The sequence below is a fragment of the Dermacentor andersoni genome, chromosome 1, assembly GCF_023375885.2.
Source record: "Dermacentor andersoni chromosome 1, qqDerAnde1_hic_scaffold, whole genome shotgun sequence".
NCBI classification, from domain to species: domain Eukaryota; kingdom Metazoa; phylum Arthropoda; class Arachnida; order Ixodida; family Ixodidae; genus Dermacentor; species Dermacentor andersoni.
Genome location: NC_092814.1, coordinates 371,146,826 through 371,173,277, shown reverse-complemented (window position 1 = coordinate 371,173,277; position 26,452 = coordinate 371,146,826). Strand labels below are relative to the sequence as shown.

General features: G+C 43.0%; 1 protein-coding gene across 1 annotated transcript in view; it reads right to left on the bottom strand.

Moving 5' to 3' along the window:
• Nucleotides 1–1,385: 1,385 nt before the first annotated feature.
• The window catches only part of LOC126516782 (ankyrin repeat and SOCS box protein 8-like), a 50,193-nt gene continuing 25,126 nt past the window's right edge, over nucleotides 1,386–26,452 (bottom strand). Inside the window, exon 3 of the mRNA XM_050166886.3 lies at nucleotides 1,386–13,545. Within this exon, the coding sequence (XP_050022843.1) occupies nucleotides 13,159–13,545 (387 nt within the window). The 3' untranslated portion in view covers nucleotides 1,386–13,158. The remainder of the gene's footprint in view (nucleotides 13,546–26,452) is intronic.

Genomic DNA, 26,452 nt, shown 5'->3' with positions numbered 1-26,452 from the left:
ATCTCTGTCCGCCCGCACAAATGTTGCTCGCACTGCCCGCCTTCGGGCCGACAGTGCCGCACGCGCCGCCCCACGGGGGCGACAGAAAGGGGCCAGGTGCCGCGACGGAGTTTGACAACTGAAAATAATCTAGTAACGTTGAGCGATTCTTAGGGAACTCCTCGCAAGACTATATTTGCGCTGCTCAAGTTCCCGAGGTCTACGGGCCTACATGACAGATTTAGGAATGCGGCCTGCTACTGCAGTATAGTATGTGGGGTTTACTTTGTTCGCGCTTCTCTCTCTCTGTCTCCCTTTGCACTCTCCATCTTTGTATCCCCACCCCGCTTTCCTCTCGTGTAGGGTATAGCCACCCAGAACTACCTTTGGTCATCCTTTCTGCCTTTGTATACTGCACATCCTTTCTCTTTCATTGTTGTAGTATTTGTTAACATTCAATGGAAAGAATTTCGGCTCTTGTGGAACGTTCCGAAAGTTGAGTCCCATACAACCCAACTGCATAACTAATGAAAACGAAACACGCCTCTACCCACCCCATCACCGTAAGATAGAAATCCTGTTACCACCTCCTTTATGTGCCTGTATCTCTGGATCCATCTGCATTCAGCTGTCGAGCAGGAGTGCAGGTAGACACGTAAGCCAAGGGAAGTGCTCCGTATAGGTGCCGAGACAGCGTGGAAGGTAGCCTGTCAGTTTTTCCATGTGTAAGCAAGATTTTGTCAAATATATTGAAACCTTAACTGAAGATTACTATGTCTGTAAGTGGTGAGTTCACTGTTTTGCACTTACAATAAGGAAACTTTGAGACTTTTGATGGTGCATACACTTTCATGACACCACAGGCAAATACCAATGGGAAAAGGAGGGCACCCAGGAAGCTCAAGTTGGCTACTAGCTAGCTTGATACAGCTTGAGCAGGCTAGAAGCAGCTTGAGCTATGTCAAGCTATAGTTTAGACATGTTCAAGATCCAGGGAAGCCTCAACGAATTGGGGGGGGGACACGGTTAATTTTGTGAGCGCGGAGGTTGCCAGCATGCTTCGGGAAAGGTGAAGGGTATCCTTCACCTTTCCGTTGATACGTTGATATGCATATACGTTGATATGGTACACGTTGATAATGCATATGAAACCTCTTGTAGCATAATCAGCACCACAAATGGAGCATGCTGAAACCGATTCTTCACAGATTTCCTACGCACGTTCTATAGTACACACCTTCGCCAGTTCAAATCTGGCACTACATTGATAGCATGCGGTGACTTGCAGCCTGCAAAGGGGGCGTGCAATTTTAAAAAGAGCAAATAAAAAATAACACTTATTCGGTTAAAAAAAACATAGCTGTGTATTAGTTGTTTGAAAGTAAAAATATGTAAGCAAGAGAAAAGATGAGACAAAGCAGAAGTTTATGATACTGTTTCAAGGGAAGCCACAATGGAAGAAAACAAAATTATCAGCAGCTAATAAGCATACATATGCAACATTTTATGAAAATTGCACTTTTAAAGTGGTTCAAAAATCTGACGGGCACTGCATGCCATTTTGAGTACAAAGGATATATCACCTTCACACATTAGCTAAATGAAACTTGCAATTTCAAGGTTAAGAAATTTAGTACTCGGTGGGTCGTTTCAATGTTCCTGCGTAAAATGTGAAAAGCATAGCCACAAATCATGGTGAACTTTAAATTACTTTTGCGTATAATGTTTTGGTTGAATGAATATAACTTATTTTTAAAACATTTTTTAAGTAAGATACCTTAACCGTCAGTTGGCCTTTATTCTGTTTTTACTGAATGGTTTCTGTGATAGGCTATCCCATGTGACTGTCAAGACAGCTACGGAAAACACGAGCAGGGTGGGAGATGGAAGTTCAAGACGATGAGCAAAACGAGAACAAGGTGAAAGCCGGAGCCAACGTTTCGACAAATGGACTTGAAAAAGACAAGTCAACTTGTCGGAATGTTGGCTCCGGCTTTTACCTTGCTTGCATTGTGCTCATCGTCAAGACAGCTGTGTTGTTTGCAGTGCTGTCACATGGTAGTGTGTAGTCAATATAGTTGCACCTTTTTCCATTTTTGTCATTCTGAGCATATGAACCTTTTTTTCTTTCAGAGCACCTGTCATCACTCGGAGGTCGCACTTGAAATTCTGTGTAAGCTATCACTGTTCATATGACACTCAACCTTTCTAACTGTCATATGACATTCTACCTTTCTAACTGCAAGAGGAAAACCTTGGATGAAGCGATTCATAGCTGTCATGGAATGTGAGCTTGAATTAAAGTGCAGTTAATTTGACTGCAGAGAGAAAGCAATCACAATAAATTCGAGACAAGAAACAAGGCTAAAATGTCCATTTTGTGTTAAATAGTGAGCTATTACATTTAAACTGTTTACTTTACATAAGCCAGTGCAGCTTAAGGCTGTTAATAGCCAATGTGCTATTATTTTGCTATCCCAATTTAAGTAGCCATTTGTGTTATCTGCATCAGCTGATCAATGTCTTCTGAATTTCAGAGGCGACTGGGAACGACCTAATGTGAGCTAATATACTGCCACACTCTATCGAAACAATGACAGACTGGCTGACAACGGGGGACTCTGGAAATTTGGACCACCTGTGTTTAACATGCACCTGAATCCAAGTACACGGGTGTTTTTGCATTTCGCCCCCATCAAAATGCGGCCACCGTGGCTGGGATGCTGTGATGCATTTTACAACCTTGACTACATAGAATTCTTAGTGTGTTTTGTGGCACACATGAAAGTGAGCTATGCTTGCATTTACTGGCGGGGAACCTCTAGCTTTGCAATTTAGATATATATACTAGTCTGAACTCTAGCTTGCCAGATAGCAATGTTTAAATGCTGTCAGCATCAGGAAAGGGAGTTTGAAGTTTTTTTTTCAGTAAGCAAAATGGCCTTTCCCTTTTGAAATTTACAATATCCCATGTGAATTTGACATCAAAACAATAATGATAAGGTTGTTTGTCATTGTTTGTGCTGACGAGAGATTACTTAGTTATTTTTTAGAAGTATACCACAATATTTTTGTCTCGTTTTTGTACCAAGAATGGATAGCTGTCAACTCAGTAATTATGCTATGGAGCCTGGACTACTTGTTTAATAATACAGAAATATTAATTAATATGTTACCTTTTAGTGTTACAGCTCAAAAGATGCGCAGAGTGTAGTGTGGCTTTGGATGTGAAACAGAAGTCTATTCATGTCACCAGTACTCTATGTGGTGGTCTCATGGTACCAGACACAACTGACATATACACATACACTATGACTATGCTGTGAAAATAGAGATCATTCAACACTCGACAGGTTAACAGGTGAGAGAGTCCTTCTGCCCTAAAAGAAGTGAGCAGTTGGATGGGTCAATTTGACAGCTTTCAGTGACGAGGTCATTATATCACCCGCAACTACTGCATTGAGCCAAATGTCTCGTGCTTGAGCTGCTTGTGACACCGCATGAATTCCAACTATGGTTTCGGTGATGTGAATAGTCTCTTGCTTAATGTATGAAATAGTGCTGCACTTGGAGTACATCTTAAACTAGCTGCATAAAATGAGATGTAATAGTTACTTGTGCTGCTCAAGGAATTGAGGCTCCATGCCATAATCCACCTTTTTCATGGCGCGACAGCGCATGTGCCCTGCCCTAACGGATTAGTCTCGAAACGTTTTGAAAGGGTCACTTGCGTGGCCGAGCGCCGGTAAGTCCCCCGGAAAAAAAAAAAGTGCTCGGACGCATGCTGCTGCAAACACTCGTGCCATGTACCGCGTTGAAACTGTACTGGTAGCTTGACGTTGGTGCGGTGCCGAAAACATGCATAGCGTAAGACTGCAACTCCACTTTAAAACAGAAAGCGGCCAGGGATTCGCCCGAGTTGTTCGGACTGCACTGTGAGCCAGGTAGTTGCCGCCTTTCATTGATGGTTAGTAAATTTAACGAAAAACCCATGCGTTACACTTGGGCAACATTAAAATACATTATGTTGCTGACGAAGCCTTCTTGCAGCGTCAATCCTCACTTACTGGTGGTGGCAGCACGTACCTGACTTCATGTACTTGTAAGGTGCGGTAACACTGGGCCGATACGAGCGACAAAGCGCCCACGCCAACGAAAAACCAACTATTGTGAGTCACTGAAACAATTTTATCATACCAGGTTGACAATGATGCAACTGACGAGCATGAGTTGTACTGCGACGGGCTTTGTTGTAGACGGCACCGGCAAAATCAGCGTGCTGACCATCGTTCAACTGAACCCTGTGCGATTGGCCATCAAGCAGACAACACAATACCGACAGCGTCTTCGCCTGTATAAATAATTAATCGTGCTCAATATGAGTCAAACATGCCTACCAAGTTGAAATGCACAAGCTTCAACCCTCTCAAGCCGTGCCCATGAAGGTTGAGCCAATGTTGATCCTGTTCAGTGAAGATTATGCCTGGTGCTGTCGAGTTGGTGCATCTGCTACCGGTGCACCTGAACTGGAATAGAAGCAGTAAGGTCGAACGAAAGTGCTTTTATAGTTCACTTCTGGCCTTCCCCACCACCCTCCCATCTTTCGTTCAAGACACGCTGCACTTCCTTCGAATTATCGACGGCATCAACGCCAACCAAATCCTTTCTGACCGCGCTATTCTAGTCACTTTGGATGTTTCTGCCCTTTACACCCACATACCCATGAGTGAAGGAATTGAAGCAGTTTCTAAATCCCTCGCTATCAATCCCCAAGCGCACGCTCCTGAAGTTTACTTATTGCTCCTTAGGTTAGTTCTCACGTTCAACTATTTCGAATTCGATTCTATTCACTAACTGCAAACTTTCGGCACTAGCACGAATACACCATTCGCTTCCACGTATGTGAACATTTTCATGGGACAGCTTGAAGCAGACCTGTTGAAATCCTACCCTTTAAAACCCCACACCTATCTTCGTTACATTGACAACATATTTATTATATGGGAACATGGCACAAGCGTCCTAACCGACTTAATTAGCCATTTCAATCGCTTTCACCCGAGTATTAAATTTACTGCTCACCACTCTCCTAGTCAGATCAACCCTGGACATGACGGTCTACATAGAAAATGGAAAACTGATAGCGACACTTTACTGGAAGCCTACGGATAGCCAGCAATATTTAGACTACAACAGTCATCACCCACAATACTGCAAGCAACGAATATTTTCGAACAAGCGAAACAAATAAGAAGAATCTGCATCGAAGACCACGATTATATCCACCACCTAAATGACCTTAAAACAACACTAGCAGAAAGAAACTATCACCAAGTTGCTCTCAATAGAGCTTATGATGCTGCGTCAAGATTGGAGAGACAGTCGGAATTGGCGAAGAAACAGCCCACTCCAAAATCTGACAGACCACCGGCCTTTATAACAAAATATTCTAATGCACTCCCAAACATAAACAACATCCTACGAAAATACCATCCAATATTATCAAGTAACGAGCATCTTAGAAAAACGTTCCCGGATGTACCTAGGGTTACCTATCGTCGCAACAGGAACATTAAAGACATGTTAGTGCACGCAAAAGTCAGCCAACAGCATTCCCCCATAATATAAGCATGTTGTCGCCCCAGGTGCAAAACCTGCAGGCACCTTCAAAGTGACATCAAAATTAAAAGCACCGCAAATAGTTATACACATGAAGTCAAATCTAGCTTCACTTGTACAAGTTCGGATGTGATTTATATGCTTGAATGTTCCTTCTGTAAGAAACAATTTATCGCTGAAACAGGACAATCAATGAACGTCAGATTAAACAGACATCGCGCGGACACAGCTAAAAAGCTTCCCAAAGCCGTCGCCGAGCATTTCAACCAACCAGGTCATAACTTTGATGAACTTAAAATCTAACATCTTACAGACAAATTTCCAGTCTGAACGAAAAAGAAAATACAGAGAATCATACCTTATCCATAAGTTCAAGAGATTGCAACCAATGGGCATAAATGTTTCAAAGGGAGCTTTAAAATCTATTCGCTATGCTAAATTTCAAGCTATAGACAACAACACTTAGTTTGGTTTCATAGTTTTTTTTTTCCCTTTCTTTTTTTTTTCCAACTGGCGTGTCAGATGCTGTTGACACGCCAGCTAACATGCGGGCGCTGACACGTGGTTGACAGACGGCAGGGTCATTGGCCTTGTGCACAGCATTCCTTTATTCTCAATTGGACACACTGACACACCTTCGCTCGTTGTCGCATCCACCTGCCTTACACCCTCTCCCCTTTAGAAGAACCCCACCTATATAGACTGTGGCGCGGAAAGCATGTCGCCTTGAAGAAGACAAGTCCGCTTGTCGAAACGTTGGATCCTGCTTTCACCTTGTTCTCGTTTTGCTCACTTCTGGCCTTAGCGATTTGAACTCAACTACACTTCAATTTGCACGTCGCATACACAATAAGTGGCAAGCGGCGACACAGCGCTGTGCCAACATCTGCACGTCACCGCACCTGTAGGCTGTCGGTCGCATTCGCTACGTATATGGGTGGGGCTGCACGTGTTGCTTTGCCGACACATTTCTTAATTTCAGAGATGCACTGTTTGCCTCTGAGTCAAAAGGAAAACAAGAGACTGTGCATTGGGTATACAGGAGCATACACAACCGTCCTGTGAGCAATGGCATCCATGCATTTTCGCGAGAAAACAACACACCCTATAAATGAGTACTTATGCGAGCAGTTTTCTCTAATAATGCTCTACGGCACGCGTAAACTGTAAGTATGATGGAGTTAAAGAAAAGCGAGAATCAGTAATAAATTAACAGCCTATAATATATGTATCTGGATCACAGTTGCCATTGTGTAAGTGGTTCGGTTGCTCATACTGACTCGTCTCAGGGTGGAACAACACGGCACATATGCACAAATATGTATGCTTTCCTACATTTTCACAATATTTCATATCAGTGATGCACCATTTCCACAATATTTGACGATAACAATGATCTGCGGCTGTAGACGCCAATGTAAACAAATGCACCGCTTTGATAAATCCGACGCAGAAGGATGCGCTGGAAGACTCCTTGAATATACGAAATGTGTAAATAATGTGTAAAAGGAATACAAAAAGCGAGTTCCAAGTGCACAAATCAGCAACAAATTCCAAGACAGCCGTGTTGGCAAACGGGACTCGGCGTGCCTTTATCAGCCGCACTCTTTGCAGAACAGCATCCTCAGGCCTGCTCACCCAGTAGTTGGTGGGTGCTACATGGTTTCCAGGAATGATGTGCTGTCCCGAAGAAGCCATTAATAATGATTCGCTATCCACGAAACGCAAAATCAATGTGCACTTAACATGGGCGCAGGTATACAAATCAACCAGCGAAAGCCCCGGGACCCTTCCAAAGCGTTTTCAGCGGCGTGCGGCAGAGGGCAGCACAGGAAAAGAAAAAGGCAGATTGTGGGGTCGGCAACTGCTTATGAAAGCACAAAAGTGGGAAACAAAGTTCTTATGTCAATATTAATGAATTTATCCTGGGTGCACTTATTGATTTTAAAAGAAAGTAATAATCTTGATGCACACTTTGTTTTGCGCTATTGATGTCTTGTTTTAACTCATGCAGAATACTAGAAACCTTTGAGCCCGCCAATCCCTGTGTAAGCCGCTGCATCTTTCCCTGAGGTAGCACAAAGAAGGAAGTTCCATAGCTGTAATCTCATCGACCAACTTTCTGCATGGGAGTCCCAGTTGTCCATAGAAGATTGAAACAAAGTATTCCAGGGTGAAAATCAAGCCTTTCTGGTTTGCAGAACTGATGGGCTTCCTAATCAAGGCTTCTAATCTGGACATTCCGGTGCAATGCATACAAAATGGCGCTAATGACCCCATTTTGCTTTCGTAACGTGACGAAAACTTGACGTTTTGCCTAAGAAACTGAAATCAAGGTACTGAACCGAACATTCTTGCTAAAGCAAAACAGTTTTCCTCCTCAGTGAAAATAAAGCAGCTAGCTCAACACGTACGATTATTCCATCAAAAACGCTTCTTGCTTCCGTCGTCTGCTGCTTACAAGATGTCGTCTGCTTTACTAGCTAGGATGCATGTCCCCGGGAAACGGAATGATGTCGTTTGTTGCTGCCAACGTGCTTGTTTTCTACCTTGAGTCAACATACGTGACCTACAAGTGGTGATGAGCCCATGTTCTAGGCCGCGCTATCACTATCTCGTGAAATGCAAGTTACTCAGCCTGACTTGGTTGGCTGAAAAACGGCCAAATATCACCGATAGCGTTGTGCGAGCCCGAGGTATCCACTTGCGTGATGCAAGAGCCGGCGCTGCCATCTCTTGTTCACTTCGCTGCTTACCCGCACTGCATGAGAAAACTTCAAGACGCTGCCTTGCGTGAATTTCTTTTTATAAATTAAAAAGCCGCCTTTGTCACAACCTCTGATGTGAAGTCATTAATCTTGATTACAATACAAACACAGCAGTGAAAAGTGAAAAAAGTCGCAGAAGGTTTGTAATGTTCAGCCAATATGATTACAAATGAACGCGTTTTTAAAAAATAGTGATTGCCCAAAACACAAATGCCCCCCCCCCCCCAAGGCGATGCAAATACTATGAGCATGCGTTATGAACAAAAGATTTTCATTGCCACAAACTACGGGGAAAATGCATTGATACTCCTGCTTTGAACGCCATTGCATATGGATGCTCATTAGCCTAATTGGCGCGGCTCGTTGCATCACAAATTATGGCAGAAAATATCTGCAATGGTGACCCAGTGCAAGATCATGCAACGTCAAACTAACATTTACGAAATGGCCCTTGCTGTGACGCTCCTCACGGGATATACCTTCAGCCAATCAGCAAGCTGACATGGCAGCTATCATGGTCCACCACCACATATTCGCAAAACTACAGATGCATTGCACGGGCTTCTACACACTACCATTCACTTTTTAAAGTGCTAGAGTAAGCAGCTGCCAAGGACCAGAAAAAAGTATTAGTCTATAAGATTTGCAGATCCACGTCATGTTTCATCATGTTGATGAAAACGAAAAATTGCATTTTGCTAGAGTTCTGTTTCCTGGTACAAACTTAAGACACATGACCTCTTGACAGCCAATCAGAGAGTCAACATGTCGGATAAGGGTGGCCATGCAGCTGCCATGCGTGTTGAGAATAAATCCCCGGACTGCATAATCGAAGAGGCCCAGTGTTGCTGCCATTCGTGCACAGTTTTAGGAAGCGACTATGCAGATAGAAAAATTATGCTTTAACAATTTCTACTCTCTTTTCAGGAAAAACATTGCACGTTTACACACTTCGAATGGTAGGCTTTCTATTGCACTACAAAACAGAAGGTCCTTGAAGAACGGTAGACCGTCCCTTTAACAACTACTGCTGCCCTGTTTCCTAGAAGACTGAAAAGGGTGGGCATGCATGCGCAAGCTTTCTTTTTGCAAGTGATTCATGGTCATGATCAATTGCCCAATGGCTGGTGTATATATGTTGCACATGATGCAACGTCTTTGCTGTTGTGGCAAAAGGTGGCAAAAAAATTGAGTCACTCAATTAATTGGTTACGTCCATGATACGTGACGTCATACATTGTCATGCGTCCTTTACAACTCTATCCTAATCCACCTTGCTCTTATTTGTACCAACCTTAAGCCACTTTAATTCACTTTACTTCTTTAATTGTCTTTACTCGACCTTAAGACACCTCACTCTAACTTGTTCTAACTTTAATTCTGTATTACTACTGACGGAATAGAAGATGCCGATGACATCAATGATGGTGATGATCTTTGTCACCACTCGTTGCGGACAATGCCGGCTTTTCTGCCTCATGGGACATATATTACTTTCGTGTTAAGAGAGTGAGGGGCTTCGAGAGCCTCAGAACAGAGAGCAAGCAATCTACTGTGCAACACTGCAGGCTCCCTGATGCGTGCAGCTGAATAATATTTGGCTCACATGTTCACGGCAGCACTGCCTTCGGATTGGGAATGTTTTCTTACGATGTCCAAAAATTGTTTCAGTGCCACCTAACTGTTGATTATATAATCTCAACCTATCACCACAGGGACCAGAGAGAAAGGCCCATTCCGGCACAGGACGTTAACCAATAATGCTGGCTGGTTTCAACTGCACCTTGCACCGTGCAGAATCTGGGAAATGCTGCAATGGGGACTGGGCAGTATATCGGCAATCACTGGAGAAACTACCATTTTGGCACAACCTGAACCAATACCATACTGTTGGCGCTAAAAGTGCATAGGCTGAAGATTTTGCAACAAAGCTGTACCGCTGCGAAGTCTAGACTTGTATAAGTCTGGAACCAGTCCACAGTAATAGTATGTGCAACCAATGCAGTGTTTTATTGATTCATCGATTTAGTTGAAATTCAGCTTTTTCCCACAGCCTCGTAGGAACTTTTGATGCAGATAATGCATGACATGCTCCATATTGCACGAGAGAGAAAGAGCCCTCAGAACAAACTGCACATGAAAACTGATTTGGTAAGTCTGTCGCCGAAGGAGAGTTAGAAAACAAGTTCTGTGCTTGGTGTTGCCATTACACCACAGTTTACAGTTACATACACAGACTTACTGCCACCACTAGCAAATAAGGCAGTCCTGGAAAAAAAATGGGTTAATGACCCTTGTATTCCATACTAACAGGGGACTTTCAATGCCTTTAGTGAAAAATGACAAAGAGACGCACATCCTTTCTTTGGACTGGGAGGCACAGCCCTCTCACACAATTCAGTGACACCAGAATCGGACAAGGGCTGCTATCACAGACATAATCTCGCAATTTGGTAAGAGCCTCAAGAATACTTCTGTCGCCTTAAATGATGCCATAACACTATGAAAGCATGGCTAACATAAGAACTGGAACTGCTTCACTTTGCTTAAAAAGAAATACACCCATAAAAACATTTCAGATGAACAGAAGTTAGAGCTGGTCACTGATTTATTTAAGTGGGATGAATGCTAGACTAAAACTTTTGGTGCACAACCAGCTACAGTGCATATCATAATCAGGTGAATAGTATGTCTTTTTTTAAATTGGCTACACTTAGAGCACTTGTTCAGGGACTGCACCACTATAACTGGAGTACCGTGAACAAGATAACAGCTGGAGAATAGTGTTTTGAATTATTGCCAAGGAAGTATAAATACAAGTAGCTGTTACGTGCCTGGGAGTTAAACCATGATTCTAAAAGAAGGCCTACTCAATTTTATTTAGGCGAGTTTTCTTCAAAATAAACTTATTGTGCATTGCCACATTCCTGAATAAAGTGTATACCTAAGGAACTTCATGCAGGGGCTTAATGCAATTGTTCAAGTTCCTTTTAACATTTCTCAGCACAGCAAAGGAAGGGGCAACTTTCATGAAACTACTTTCACTACAAAGTCTTTGTAGCTCTCTCTAAATGAAACATTACTGACATCAAACAAATATGCCTGATTAAAACTGCACTGCTGATGTCTAGTACAGGTAAAGCTAAAAGTAAGTGGAGCATGCGATCAGTGGCCAAATTTTCATGCTGCACAATTCTGCAGAGCCCTAGCACAACTTGTCACAAAAAAATATGCCTGCGTTTGACTGTGATCACAGTTGGCACATCCTGTGCATTATTATATGCCCTTGTCACAGGCAACCTGAGTAATATCGTGCTACCTGTGCAACTTCACAGGTGCTCTGTCGATATTGACATGAAAATCTCGGCAATTTAATGTGCTGTACACATGAAAAAGCCTTGGTTCTCCATAAGGCCATCAGTAGGCGACTGTGTACAACTACTGACAGTGCAGCGCTAGTCTTATGCCAGGGGTGTGACCAGCTGAGTCATTCTGAGCGTGGCACAACACTTTTGCCACCTGTGCTGGTGATGTAGCTGCCAGTACGCAGTTGTAGATGCCATGCAGTGTCACTCAAGCCATCACTGATTACAATATAGAAAACTTGCAACAAAGATAGCAGGGATCATGGCTGCCCAACACTGGCCATACATATCAGATACAGCTAACGCTGCAATGATGTACAGAACATGCTGGCAATTTTTCATGCGTTCCAGTAATTCCTTACTGCACACTTGCAGTGCTGTGATGGGTGATACCGTATAAAATGGTGTGAGGTTCGCACTTTTCTTTTCGTAATTTTGACAAGGTGCAGCCCTTATATGAAACTGAACTTTTTGGCCAAAATTGTGACGGTGCAGCTGGCAACTTGTGCACATCCCAGATCTCTGGATGTACCACGGCACCAGAGGTCAACGTGCAGCTCTCACCATCTAGTAGTGGCATGCAGAACAACGCAATGCACAAAAGTTCGCCGTTGCGCATGCTTGGTGTCGGGGCACTGAACACGATTGCTTCTCCGCTGGAGATTTCCAAATTTGGGTGGCCAAGGTGGGGGTGGAGCCCTTACATGGGTCTATACCGCATGTTTGATTTCTCATGTGAAGCACATTCACAATTTAAAACAAAACTTTACTGAATCAGCAATCCACTAGTGAAATCCCATTGGGGAAGAAACATAACACTGAGGATGCAACCTGTGCACAGGCTGATTCACCTAACCCTCACTCATCAGGAACAGTAAGAGGGAGCTGCAAGTGCATTCTTCAATCCCGTTGCAAGCACAAACAGCATGGGAATTGCAGTATGCGCTTGATATTGCTTACGGTGGTGTACACAATAGCCACTTCACTATAATCCAAATACCATTCAACAAAGTGTCAGTTGGCCCACCTTGCCTGTGACAGAAAAGTCAGCGAGTTGGTTAAACTGACTAATTGGACAACCAGGTAGAAACTGAGTTCTGGACATGCAACTAATGCAAAAACACAAAATAGATTTCATTAAAACATGGCGGTGCAGTGTATCTCAAGATTGTTTCCTCTAGCCTAGGCTGTTGTGATGAGGTGATGCCAAACTGTAGCTTTTGAGCTGGTTATGTCGGGCCAATTGCATCCCTTGTCTTCCTCCATTTAGCCCAACAAAGTGCACATATACTTGGCTTTCTTATACCCTGCGTGAGAACTTTTGGCACCTGCTGCTACAAACCAAACTTCTGTGTGGGAGTTGTGGCTAAACACTTGTTCGTCGACAGGCACACAAGCACCCGACAGACACGCAACACGAGGGCTAATTAGAATTCCAGCAGAAGGAACCTTTGTAGTCGCACTGGTATTGGCAGCAGAGGCACGACGGTTGGCAAGTGCTGCGCGCCGAGGTAGCATCGCACAGCACGTCGCCCAAGCTGCATCAATGACCGTGGTGAGCAACAGACAGCGAGAAGCCGTGTCCGCAGCTTGTTGTCTCGTGCCAGCACGGCTGGCAGCTCCCCGTCACGGTCTCTCAACTCGACGTGTCCCATTCCACGCAGCAGAAGTTCGAAAGCGCTCTCGTCGTCGGAAGACTCAAGCCCTGCAGCAAGGAGCACGGCGATGCGGGCCAGCGGCACCATGCCGCTGTAGTTCCGCACATCTGGCGATGCATTGTGCTCGAGGAGGACGCGCACCGATGGGTAGTTGCCCTGGGCCCAAGTGAAAATCAACAGAGGCTGTTAGGTTTACAGATCTCAATGCTACCTCTAAAACATGTGCTTTGTGAGCACTTAAAGTGTGCCTTCTCTTTCAATCTCTTCAATTATGCTTCGAATATGTAGGTTTTGCTACATTATATACCAGCATGATGACAACTGTTGGGACCACTTCCTGCTTTCCCTTAATGCCAAATATGCCTTTGCGTGTCTGAAAATTTTTTAAAATAATTCCTCATGGTTGATAGCACTGGCAATATTTTCACATCCCAAAGGTTCTGAACTTGCTATTAACAGCTAGTATTACATCTCTGGTTATTCAGAACGCTGAGCAACTGAGGGCAGTAACGTCACTGGAAACTGTCCCAATGATCTGACCCAGTGTAACTGATTTTCTCGGGCGCAATCAGCGAAGGCTTACATATGGGGCATCAAGAGAAGTGTCAGCAGCTAAGCTGATGCCACTATGAACTTGTACACTATCAGTGAGATGTGCAACAACTGTATGCTAAAAGTATGCTGTGATTATGCAGCAACTCAAGTTAGTACACAGACAAAAGTAATGGCAGCTCACAACAGAAGAAAATTGGCTTCAGCATAATTCTTTCAATTTTTTTCGTCAGCTGTAATCTACATATTTAACTTTTCCTTCTGCATCATGTCCACAGGCACATGGCAAATGTTGCAACACAGCTGTGGTTTTGTGGGAAATCGCTGAGCACACTATTTGAACGTGTCCCACAGGCTTCGGTTGCTTTCCAGATGGCAACAATGGCAGCTGCACGTGGGTCTCAGGTTGCAACTTAGAATCAACAACTCTCTGCCGTTTGAGCAAGCCTACTGCCTCAGCATGAATGGCAGCAGTGTTTACGTAATGCCCTACTCGTTTAATTTAAAGTTCCACAGCTCACTTGCTCCCATCAGTGCTTTCTCCTCAATGCAATAGACTTTTTTCCTGCCATCAATGGCCTTGTTTATGACTTTTAGAAAGTTCACTTCCCCCTTTTTTGGCCACCCAAATTTTAACCTTCTCTACACCCTAAATAAAATAAATTCGAACCTTTTCAGGCTTGTATTGTCTCCCAACAATAATCGTTATCTATCTTGCATGCATCTTACTTGATGCTGAGCTCTCAGTACTTTGAGATCATGAACAGCAAGTAGGAAATTTGTTTGGGAACAAGATAAACCCCAGAGGGTACAAAATACTTTTAGTGTGTACACCTACAGAAACTGATAAGGAATTAATTGTAAGCTCGCAGTTTCACATACTACATTCTCTTTGTCATCAAGACACTTGTACAATTCAATCAATACCCTAATCTTCGAATCTCTAGTGATAATGGATGCATGGTAAATAGATTGTATCTAGGACTTGCGGCCTCATCCAGAAAGTGCAAACACCTGTATCATGTGCTCCGTGTTCTGCTGACAACAAAAGATCCTCTGATTGCATGCTGTTGTTGATAAGCATAAAGCTGAGTTGGCAGAGTGCCCAAGTCAAGAAATTAAAGGTGTTCACTTTCTTACTCAGTCAGTGTTCTTATGGACGACCAAAGGCAGTCTGTTTTAAGGTGAAGTTCTGAAAAAACTGCAATATTGAGTAATGCCCCAAGAAAATTTGCTTGGAACACGATTCATGCCACACATAAACATTTCATGCCTAATATGCTTGAAACAGACACTGCTGTTGTAACTCCAGGGGCGCCATTGGTGGCCATTCATTCGCATTATTACTGTGCCACACAGTGCTTCACACAACCACTGAAAGTGACTGCCACAATCCACAAGCTCCGTTTCTTCCTTGAAAGGCCTATCTCAATGTGGTCACTGGAGCTTGCAGACAGGCAACAGTTCAGTTCTTGGTTTGAATGGCCACTGAGAGTTCACATTTTACATTGCCATTATGCGTACCTTCAGGATTCCAAGGCTGGCGCACACATGCACTCCACCCGGTGTAAACAAGTGAAGATGAAAAGCATCCTCTGATAAAATTTTCACCCGTTTGCATTAACTTGTAATTACGATAGCATGAAGAAGCACATCAGTGACCATTTTTGGAATAATGATTTGGCATCCACATGAAAATGTTGGGCACTTCAGTTTGTGCACTTCTTGCTATGAAAGTGAGCGTTCTGAGAACCAGGTGAAAGCAGAACTGAGCAAAGGTAAAGGAGTTAACCAAGAAGAAATCCAGATGGCTACCTGGCACGAGAAGAAAGGCAGCTACCACTTGTGTAGCCTCGCCCTCATGCAGGGTTGCCGACCGGAGTCCACATCATACGGGGTATAAGCCGGTTACCCTGCACAAGAGAAGTGGTTGCCAAGTGGCTACCCCCTCTCTTGTGCAGGGTATGTCACGTGCCCTTCACAACTAAAAATTGGATGATGGAGGAGCACAGAAAAAGAGGAAAGGTGGGGAGTGTAGCAAATGGTGCACACAGATGAAGAGACGTGCAGCACGATCACAGTCTTTCAGACTACCTGTCCTTCAAGGGCAGGAAGAAGTTTCTTCGTAAAAACGTGCAGGCCAAGAGAAAATCCAAAGCTTGCACACTAAAGTAGTGATGCACCAACCCACTGATGATTTCACCATTAGAATTGAACAGTAGATAACACTGCTGACCCCTCCATCACTCAGAGGACTTCACACTGGACAGAAGTACCGACAAAATTTTCGTCTTGTAGTCTCTTTTTTTTGCATTAAATGAAGGTGCAAACCCTTTAAACCAAAAGAAAAAAAAATACAAATTATATTAAGTGCCAGATCAACCTAAATAATTTACTAGAATACTTTATTTCTAAGAACCAGTTTCAGTTTGGGTATCCAGAAAGTAGAAGCATCATGTATGCTCATTTTGGTATGTACTTTAATTACATTCTGGGATTTTATGTGCCAAACCACAATATGATTGTGAGGCCCACCGTAGTGGGGGCTCTAAATTAATTTTCACTACCTGGTCTTCATTAACGTGCACGTAATGCAGGGTGCCCGAGTGTGTTTAGATTTTGTCCCCGTCGAAATGGAGCTGAGGCCTGGATTTGATGTCGCGTCCTCTGGCTTAGCAGTGCAGTGCCGCAGCCACTATGCCACCACGGCGGGTGTTGTGTAGCTTCCACTTGCTGGACTGCATGGGGATGAGAAGCCTCTGCCAGGCTCACAGTCACTGGCTTTTCTTTCACATTTTCTGTACTCAGACCTTGCCAGTAACTGTACACGAAATAAAGTAAAAGGAAATGATGTCGTGATACGCTGGCTCTTTGCCATAAGTGATTGCTGTGGCTGCCAAATGCGAGTGCAGCCAGAAAAAAATGAACTCAGCACTCTTGTTTATTTATGTTTTGTTTTTGTTTTGGGCAATGCAATCGTATCTAGCCTGATTGCAACACACTGTTGGTAAATTTTATTCTATCCCAGGATGCCATTGTAATGTTGATGAAACCATGTCTTGTATTTTGAGACCATCTTTAGTACCAACTTACAACCATTTCCCAACTTTCATACCAGCTAAGTGCAATGCTTTCAGGTAAGAAAAGAATGTCTCGGAGCACTGATATTTGGCCTTGTTGGTAAGGCATACTGAGGATTGTTTAAGCACATTGACAGACAAGGACAAGCAAGCGGGCATGCACAAGTGTCTAGAGTTTCTACAACTTGGAAATGTGTTAGTAATCCTTTAAATTGTGCCCCACGCTGATTTGTAGCTTTTTGTTTCTAGCAAAAATTTCAAAACGGCAATTTCTTAAAATAAGATGAATTAATTGAAATTGGTGCATTAGTGACAAGTGCGTCGCTAAATGTCTTATTGCCGACCATACTCCATGAAGCCCTACATTTAAGGAACAGGTTTGAGAATTGGGCCAGTTGGTACATAACAGAAAGCCAAAAAGTAACAAAAAGAACAATGAACACAAGCAAAAAGACAATGGGACGAGGCTGCTGGTTAATCCAGCCTTGACTCGTCTTGTGTACACTGTGTATCTGACTACTTTTGATGCAACGGCACCAAACGGCCCAATGAGTGACAAAGTCTGTTGTCTGTAGCAGTGAAATGGCACCTAGTGTCCCATTGGACATGCTCGGCAACGTGCGCTGCAGTGACCATAGGATGGTAAGAACTCGAATTAGCCTAGACTTGAGGAGGGAACGGAAGAAACTGCTATAAGAAGCCGATCAATGAGTTAGCGGTAAGAGGGAAAATATAGGAATTCTGGATCAAGCTACAAAACAGGTATTCGGCTTTAACTCAAGAAGAGGACCTTAGCGTTGAAGATATGAACGATAATTTTATGGGCATCATTAAGGAGTGTGCAATAGAAGTTGGCGGTAACTCCGTTAGACAGGATGCCAGTAAGCTATCGCAGGAGATGAAAGATCTGATCAAGAAACGCCAATGTATGAAAGCCTTTAACCCTACAGCTAGAATAGAACTGGCAGAACTTTCCAAGTTAATCAACAAGCATAAGATAGCTGACATAAGAAAGTATAATATGGATAGAATTGAACATGCTCTCAGGAACGGAGGAAGCCTAAAAGCAGTGAAGAAGAAACTAGGAATAGGCAGGAATCAGATGTATGCATTAAGAGACAAAGCCGGCAATATCATTACGAATATGGATGAGATAGTTCAAGTGGCTGAGGAGTTCTATAGAGATTTATACAGTACCAGTGGCACCCACGATGATAATGGAAGAGGGAATAGTCTAGAGGAATTTGACACCCCACAGGTAACATCGGAAGAAGTAAAGAAAGCCTTGGGAGCTATGCAAAGGGGGAAGGCAGCTGGGGAGGATCAGGTAACAGCAGATTGTTCTAGAAAAACTGGCCACCCTGTATACGCAATGCCTCATAACTTCGAGCGTACCGGAATCTTGAAAGAACGCTAACATAATCCTAATCCATAAGAAAGGAGACGCCAAAGACTTTAAAAATTACAGACCGATCAGCTTACTGTCCATTACCTACAAAGTATTTACTAAGGTAATCGCAAATAGAATCAGGAACACCTTAGACTTCTGTCAACCAAAGGAGCAGGCAGGATTCCGTAAAGGCTACTCAACAATAGGCCATATTCACGCTATCAATCAGGTGATCGAGAAATGTGCGGAATATAACCAACCCTTATATATAGCTTTCATTGATTACGAGAAGGCGTTTGATTCAGTCGAAACCTCGGCAGTCATGGAGGCATTACGGAATCGGGGTGTAGACGAGCCGTATGTAAAAATACTGATAGATATCTATAGCGGCTCCGCAGCCACCGTAGTCCTCCATAAAGAAAGCAACAAAATCCCTTTAAAGAAAGGCGTCAGGCAGGGAGATACGATCTCTCCAATGCTATTCACAGCGTGTTTACAGGAGGTATTCAGAGACCTGGATTGGGAAGAATTGGGGATAAAAGTTAACGGAGAATATTTTAGTAACTTGCGATTCGCTGATGATATTGCCTTGCTTAGTAACTCAGGGGACCAATTGCAATGCATGCTCACTGACCTGGAGAGGCAAAGCAGAAGAGTGGGACTAAAAATTTATCTGCAGAAAACTAAAGTAATGTTTAACAGTCTCGGAAGAGAACAGCAATTTACTATAGGTAGCGAGGCACTGGAAGTGGTAAGGGAATACATCTACTTAGGACAGGTAGTGACGGCGGATCCGGATTATGAGACGGAAATAATTAGAAGAATAAGAATGGGCTGGGGTGCGTTTGGCAGGCATTCTCAGATCATGAACAGCAGGTTGCCATTATCCCTCAAGAAAAAAGTGTATAATAGCTGTGTCTTACCAGTACTCACCTACGGGGCAGAAACCTGGAGGCTTACGAAAAGGGTTCTACTTAAATTGAGGACGATGCAACAATCTATGGAAAGAAGAATGATGGGTGTAACGTTAAGGGATAATAAAAGAGCAGATTGGGTGAGGGAACAAACGCGAGTTAATGACATATTAGTTGAAATCAAGAAAAAGAAGTGGGCATGGGCAGGACATGTAATGAGGAGGGAAGATAACCGATGGTCATTAAGGGTTACGCACTGTATTCCAAGGGAAGGGAAGCGTAGCAGGGGGTGGCAGAAAGTTAGGTGGGCGGATGAGATTAAGAAGTTTGCAGGGACAACATGGCCACAATTAGAACATGACCAGGGTAGTTGGAGAAGTATGGGAGAGGCCTTTCCCTGCAGTGGGCATAACCAGGCTGCTGCTGATGATGATGATTATGTCCCGTTGTCTGTGATGCCACATCATGAGTGTGCCTCAACGGAGCAACGCTGGAGAAAGGGAACACATGCTGCCGCAGTAGTGCGCCAGGTGTTGTGTGAGGGGATAAGGCATTGCGACAATGCCACATCACCCTCGCTCTCGGAAGTCTGTGTTATCCGTGCGTTCCTTGTCTGCACAAGCTCTCGCCTGTGTTTGAAGTGTGCCTTGATAAAGCCAAATCAAAATGCACTAAGTGTCTCAACGCACTTGCTTGCCCATGAGGAGTTCATAACTCGAAGAACTGCTCAGCGGCATTCAAATGGACATTAATGCTTTTGCATTCACAACTCGTAAGAAGTGCTTAGGTATCCTCGAATTTTTTCACCCTTAAATTTCTACAATTAAGTGCACATGGTGGAATCACTTTGCACAGATGCTCATTATAAATATTTCCTATGGCTAAAACTACTTATATCATCATTTATGTTGCATGGCTATGGCTATGAACTAAGGGTGGTGAAATGCAGGAAATCTTCCTGGCAGGCAGAGAGGAGGGCATGGCAGTGGTTGCATAAAAAAAAAAGTGCCGACATATTTTAGGAATAGTAGAAACTCTATTATGCACTTTTTGCACATAAAGATACGATACTTAGCAGGTACGAAAGCCAGGAAACGCTTATAAATTATTTTAAGTTTGCATTAAGGTTAACTCAACGCCGAATCTCATGGCATAGAAATTAGCGTGAGAGTGCTGCACGCATTCTTCTTTTGCCCATGCTCGTGTGTGGCAGCCGTAGCGATCACAGGAATAGAATGAGCCAGTGTGTCATGACAGATTCACCTCCTGGGTACCAAAAGTGAAAATGGCTCATAGAAAAAAAAGACTATTACAGAAAACTATTTAGGGCCCCCTGATGCTAGCCATTACATTTTTTTTAGGGTTTAAAAAGTTTGGATCTTCTTTTAACACAAACACACACACGAAACGAAAAGTCTAAAATGTCATGACAGTGCTCCTTTAAAGTGCCCTTCACCAGGCCCCAAAGAAAATTTTGGTTATATGCTGGAAGTTGTTGCGTGTCCTCAAGGAGCGTTCAGCCACAATAATTTTTCAAATTGGTTCATTAATAGCCAAGATAGAAATATTTCAGTGCCGCAAACCCATGATTTCAGAAGGAGAGCGCCACTGCAGAGAGAGACACTCTCTCCACTTGTCTGGTCTAGCCTTCGAAAGTGAAATTCCTTCCATGCGTTCTCCTATACTGGACTTTGAGGATCGTGTCACGCATACGTCACGGGCACCGCCGTCATTTTTTTTTTTTTTTTTGCTCTTGGCTTTTGTGATGCACGGCGCACTTCTACTGACGGTGTTGCACACGAGCTGTTGTGATTGTGTGCTGTGCACGAGGACACCCGACTAGCGGTACAAGTCAGTGCTACACGAACACTGAGGCAGACACAAACGGATCACAGAGCATGATTGTGCACTGGAACATGGTAGAAAATGGCATAGTTTCGGTGTCAGCGCATGCGACTGCACGACGTGGGAACATGCAGCCGAAACGGAAGTACATCTCTCTTGCTGTGGTGCGAAGTAAAACAAAAACATGCAGACATTCGGTTTGTATATCTAATTTCTGTGAGCTTTAATTCATCTGTTGAAGCAACAGATTACACAAATAACAGATGTTGCCTTCAATAATTCTCAAAGTCACATGTCACCATGAGCGATGTCACAGTGTAAACATGTGTACTGTACATAGGCGCACTAGCACGTGTACATCACCTCTCCGGCATGGAGCGCGGCGCCCACGAAGAGACGGGCGAACGGCACTCAATTTGAAATTCCAGCTCTTTCTGTGGCGCGCGTAGCGATGTAATACTTGGCAGACATGATCATTAGTGCGCACTGCATGCATGGTGCTTGACAGCTCAAAATGGCCAGACCTGGTGAGGGGCCCTTTAAGTGTGGCAAGAAACTGGCTAGCATTAGAAAGAGAAGAAGAAAAAAAAGAGAAAGAGGCTTGGTCACAGTGAGAATTACTACTTCTAAAACTCATGATTCACATAATAGGTTTTTGACAAGTCACATGAGGGTATGCATCCCTTTACCAAAAAAAAAGTGATGATGATGATATTGGGTTTTCTGGAGAGAGGGACAATAATGCAAAAAATGTCCCTGATATACTGAAACAGGCTCTGAATTACAGATATTAACTGGGCAGTTAAAAATAAACTCTGATAGCAACAAAATTGCTATAAGAAAATGATTGCTAAAACGCATCAAACATCACCAAAATGAGACACTAAATTGCAGAATGGCAAATGTAATGCTTATAAGCTTCAATGGGAAACAATCCAAATATCAACATATCCATTTGTACTGTGATTTGGTGTTTGCCACAATTTCTACAGGATGCTCGGCACAATCAGAAGTGCACATTGGGCTAGCTGCTCTAAATGTATAATCTGAGGTCATAGCAAGAAAATATTTACTGATGTAAACAAAGTAAATTGCTGAGAAATATGTCCATTCAGGGAGCATTACTGCCAAATGTAAGATGCTGAGTCTTTTGGACTCCAAAAGTTAACAGAACATGAGAGCCAAAAAAAAAAAAAAACCCCCGCACACATCTTAAATAACTTAATGAGCAACATTAAATACTGTTTGCACATAGAACTTACAAAAAGACAATAAAAACATGGATATGAACCACAAAAAGAAGTGCAAGTGTTTTATTGTCTTTGCATAAATTTTAGCAGTGTACCATTCATTTATGACACATTTTGTAACTGAAAGGTGAAGCCTGCAATTGTGTACAGTTTCAGTCCGCCAGAAGATTTAGTTCCTTACCATGCCAACCTTTGTGGCCACCGGCATGAGTGCAAGTGGCAGAAGGCAGCTGTCTGAAGGAGCTTTCCCAAAATTTAAAGGTGTCCTCCCCAACACCAGTTGACATTATTACAACTCACTGGGAGAGGTGGTGTGAACATCACCTTGTGTGCCTGCAGTTATTGGTTAAGCATGCAGTGTGTTTACAATATTCCGAATAATATTTTATACACCTTTTATGTTCCCTTTTTTCATTTTTAGCATCTTGAAATTCTGGCATGTTCAATTTGTACTTACCAAAACATTTGTTTAACCACCTTGTGAATCTTACAAACAGCATGCGCTGTTCAATGTCAGCATGAGCATAACATGCCACATTGCACAGGCACCATACTCGTGGACAACTTCCTGCGGCAATGAAGACAAAGCTACCGGGAGCAGAGCTTCTGCACATGGGTTACGGCACCAAACAGTTTGAAAGCATTTGACAGTGCTTTTGGTTTCTCGGAACACTGAATCAACACAGATTCCACGTGCGACAGTTATGCGTTTGCTCCGAGGCAGAAGGGAAAAGCCGTAAAATAAGTCAACTTTAACACTCCATGGTTTGGATAAGGTGCTTATGTTTTCTCTTCCCCAGCTTAAATTAACGTTTATGAAAATGAGGCACTTTCTTCAGAAGCATTTTTGCTTATGCATGCTTTGCCCTTTATTGCCACAAAAATTTGTCTGCGAGTACAAGGCAACAGGTATTCTTCAATCAAGAATGGTGTGGTATTGTGAACAAGAATTTATGAGTAAGCAGTAGGGTCGGCTGCCCAATCGCATACTAGCGAAAAAAAGTCGCAGTTTCGCCCGAAGGGCCAAGCACTGACAGGGATAGCAAGGCAGGCATTAGAGTATTACAGGAAGTAAGACTGGTGGTTTTATAGGCAGTACAAATTAGAGTAGACACTCGCTTACTAACAAAATGAAACTAGGAAGAAGCACACTGTCATGCAGGCACATTTTGCAGGCAAACATTCTGTGCTGCAGCTCCCTTTAACATTTCCCTGCGCTATGCCTCCAAAACTCAGAAGATCACATGACATCCGACACTTGGCATGAAGAGAGAAAATGCACATCAAGGCATTAGCCTTCTCGCCTTAAGAGGAAGCTTTAACTTGGGACAATCTCCGATTTCTCTTGAAATTGAGTGAAATTTGTTGCATTTGGGAGAGACAATTGAATTCTAGTCACTCTAGAAAATAGAACCTTGACTTGGGGCTTGTAATTTTCAATAACTCCCAAAAACTGGTAAATTAAAAAAAAAAAAAAGCAGTAAGTTTACAAGTATGTAACTGTGCACAAAACATGATATCACAGTTCTGTAAACTGCATCTGTTATAGAGCAGCTAAAGTGGACAAATTTGATATATGAATTTACGGATTATGTCGAATTGTTGTGATGTTTACAAGGGCTTTGGAAGAGCCCTACCCATAAACTAAACTACTAGTGGTGTATTATAGAGCAGTGCATAACACATCAATTTTGTTCACTTTAGGTGTATTATTACGTGCAGTTTACAGAAGTGGGATATAGTTCTTTATTACCGAGTTACAGAGTTGTAAATGTCATACTTGAGCTTTAAAAAATGTTTCAATTTTCAACAATTTTTGCAATGAAATCGATGGCCTGAATGGTAAATCTGCTTGCTACAGTCACTAGACTTCCTTTTTTTTTTTTTTTCAAATGCAACAAACCTCATCAAATTCGGTGCAGCGGTTGATGAGAAAAACAATTCCTTTGTTCCTATGTATATTTAGATAGGAGCCCCTGAACTAAAGCATCCTCTTAACTGCTTTCCCTTAAACAATTGGCCTGGCAGATGTCGCTCCCGGTTTCCTAGCCTTCCATTGCTTCAAATGACCCGTGGGAGGGGGGGGGGGGGGGGAGTTGTGCTAGAATCTATGTTCAAGGATGCCGTAACCTGAGACAGACTTTGGGTTGTGAGAATTGGGGGGGGGGGGGGGTCTCATTGCATGGTGCAATCACTATTATCATAGTTCTCTTTCTCAAGCTGCCCGAAGCTGGCTGCAGGTAGCTAGGAGAACATAAACACATGGAACATGATGCCGACACTGCAAGTGTGGCTGGAGTGTCTGTGTAATTGCTATCGTAATATAGGAAACCAAGACAAGCAGATGCAGGACACCTCACAGGATGAGTGTTGTGTTTACTTGTCCTGGCTTCCTTGCACTACCACTTTTTTCGTAAAGTATGAACCAACTTGCCCATATCATGATGTTTGCCAATGGGCATCTTTTTTTCTTCCTTTTTTCGTTGTTATTTTGGCCCGGTGCTTTCTGAATACAGGTGCTGAATATATTTTGTGTGTGCTACTTTTGTGCTCATTCAAGCTGCTACAAATGGTCAGTGCTTTTAATATTCTTTCTCAGCATGTGCTACATGACGTTGCTTTAACCGTGGCACTGACTCTATCAACACTGGCTACACAGTCTGTCAACAAACAAATAGCTATGGGATGAAAATTTCCTCTGCATGTGCACACCAAATTTCTGGCATTGGCTGCAGAAGTCAAGTGCCATCAAATGGGCAAATGTCAGCAGGCAGAATTTTATTCGGGCTTTGAGATGTTTCGCTAGAATTCGGGTCTGCATGGTTGAACATTATTCTTGCTTGAACAGTGTCACACAGGATGGGCACAGAAAGAACAAGACACACATATGTGTCTTCATCCCTGTTTGCTGCTGTTCGAATCGGAAATCTCTTAGGTGAAAAATATCCAACTTTCAATCAGCAATCTTTTTTTCTGCACAAGTTTCCATGCAACATAAAATGTGTTTTCTCATATATGCGAGTCTACTGTATGCGTTTTGCGACTTTGTACACGACTGTAAATGTTCTGTTTGCACTTGCCGCTGTCTACACAGCATTCACAAACTATAGTAAGATTTATAATAATTGTTCTTTGTGGCAGCCTCTGTACTTGTGTTTTTCAAAAAAAGTTATAGGCTGCTTTGACTTGAAGTCTTAAGGGTACATTGATAGAACTTTTATCTGTTGTGTTTTTTAATAAATTTTTATTAAATTTGGTTGTCAGAATAACCAAGTAAACATATTCATAACATTTCCCTTCACATTTTCATACTGCCATTCTTCACCTCACCTTTTAGTTGCCACGCTTCCTAACTTTGCATGTTTCCTTCTAAAATTCCAAATTTGGCCTGTTAATCAAGATGTTCAAGGACTTCTTTGGGAGAAAGTTGTAGTGAAGAGTAAGAATACATTATATATTTCAGAGTACTGCCACCTTCCTTGAATATGATAACATAAAACACCTCTGTGCTATAAAACAAAGTTGGTGAAGCAGTAAGGCAATGAGCAGAATGCCACACTGTAAAGAGAGGAAGACAATAAAAGAAAACATGGAGGCACACGGTCATTCTGTCCGACCATCTCAAAGGGCAACTTGTTCCCAAGGTCAAAAGAGAAAGTGTACCTGTAGCACTCCAGAGCTACAGTCAGTCAGAGTGGTAATCTTCATGCATGCAAGCACACCGAGAAGAAGATTCCCTTGAACCCTTGAACCACAGAGGGGGTGTCAAACAACTGTGGAAAAGACTTGTATAAACCTCAAGCCAACAGATGGCATGCTTCCAACATGGTACAGTCAAACTTTGATATAACGAAATTTGTTATACTGAAGATTTCATGATGTCGAGGTTTCTATGTTCCAGCAGTCGGAAAGATTTTACAGCCTGCGCAGCACTTGCGGTGGGCTATGGAACTGTTAGTGGGCACGTGCGAATGAAGTCTTGCAGGAAACACCAGCACGATAACTTTGAGGCTAAGCCCAGAGGTTGTCATT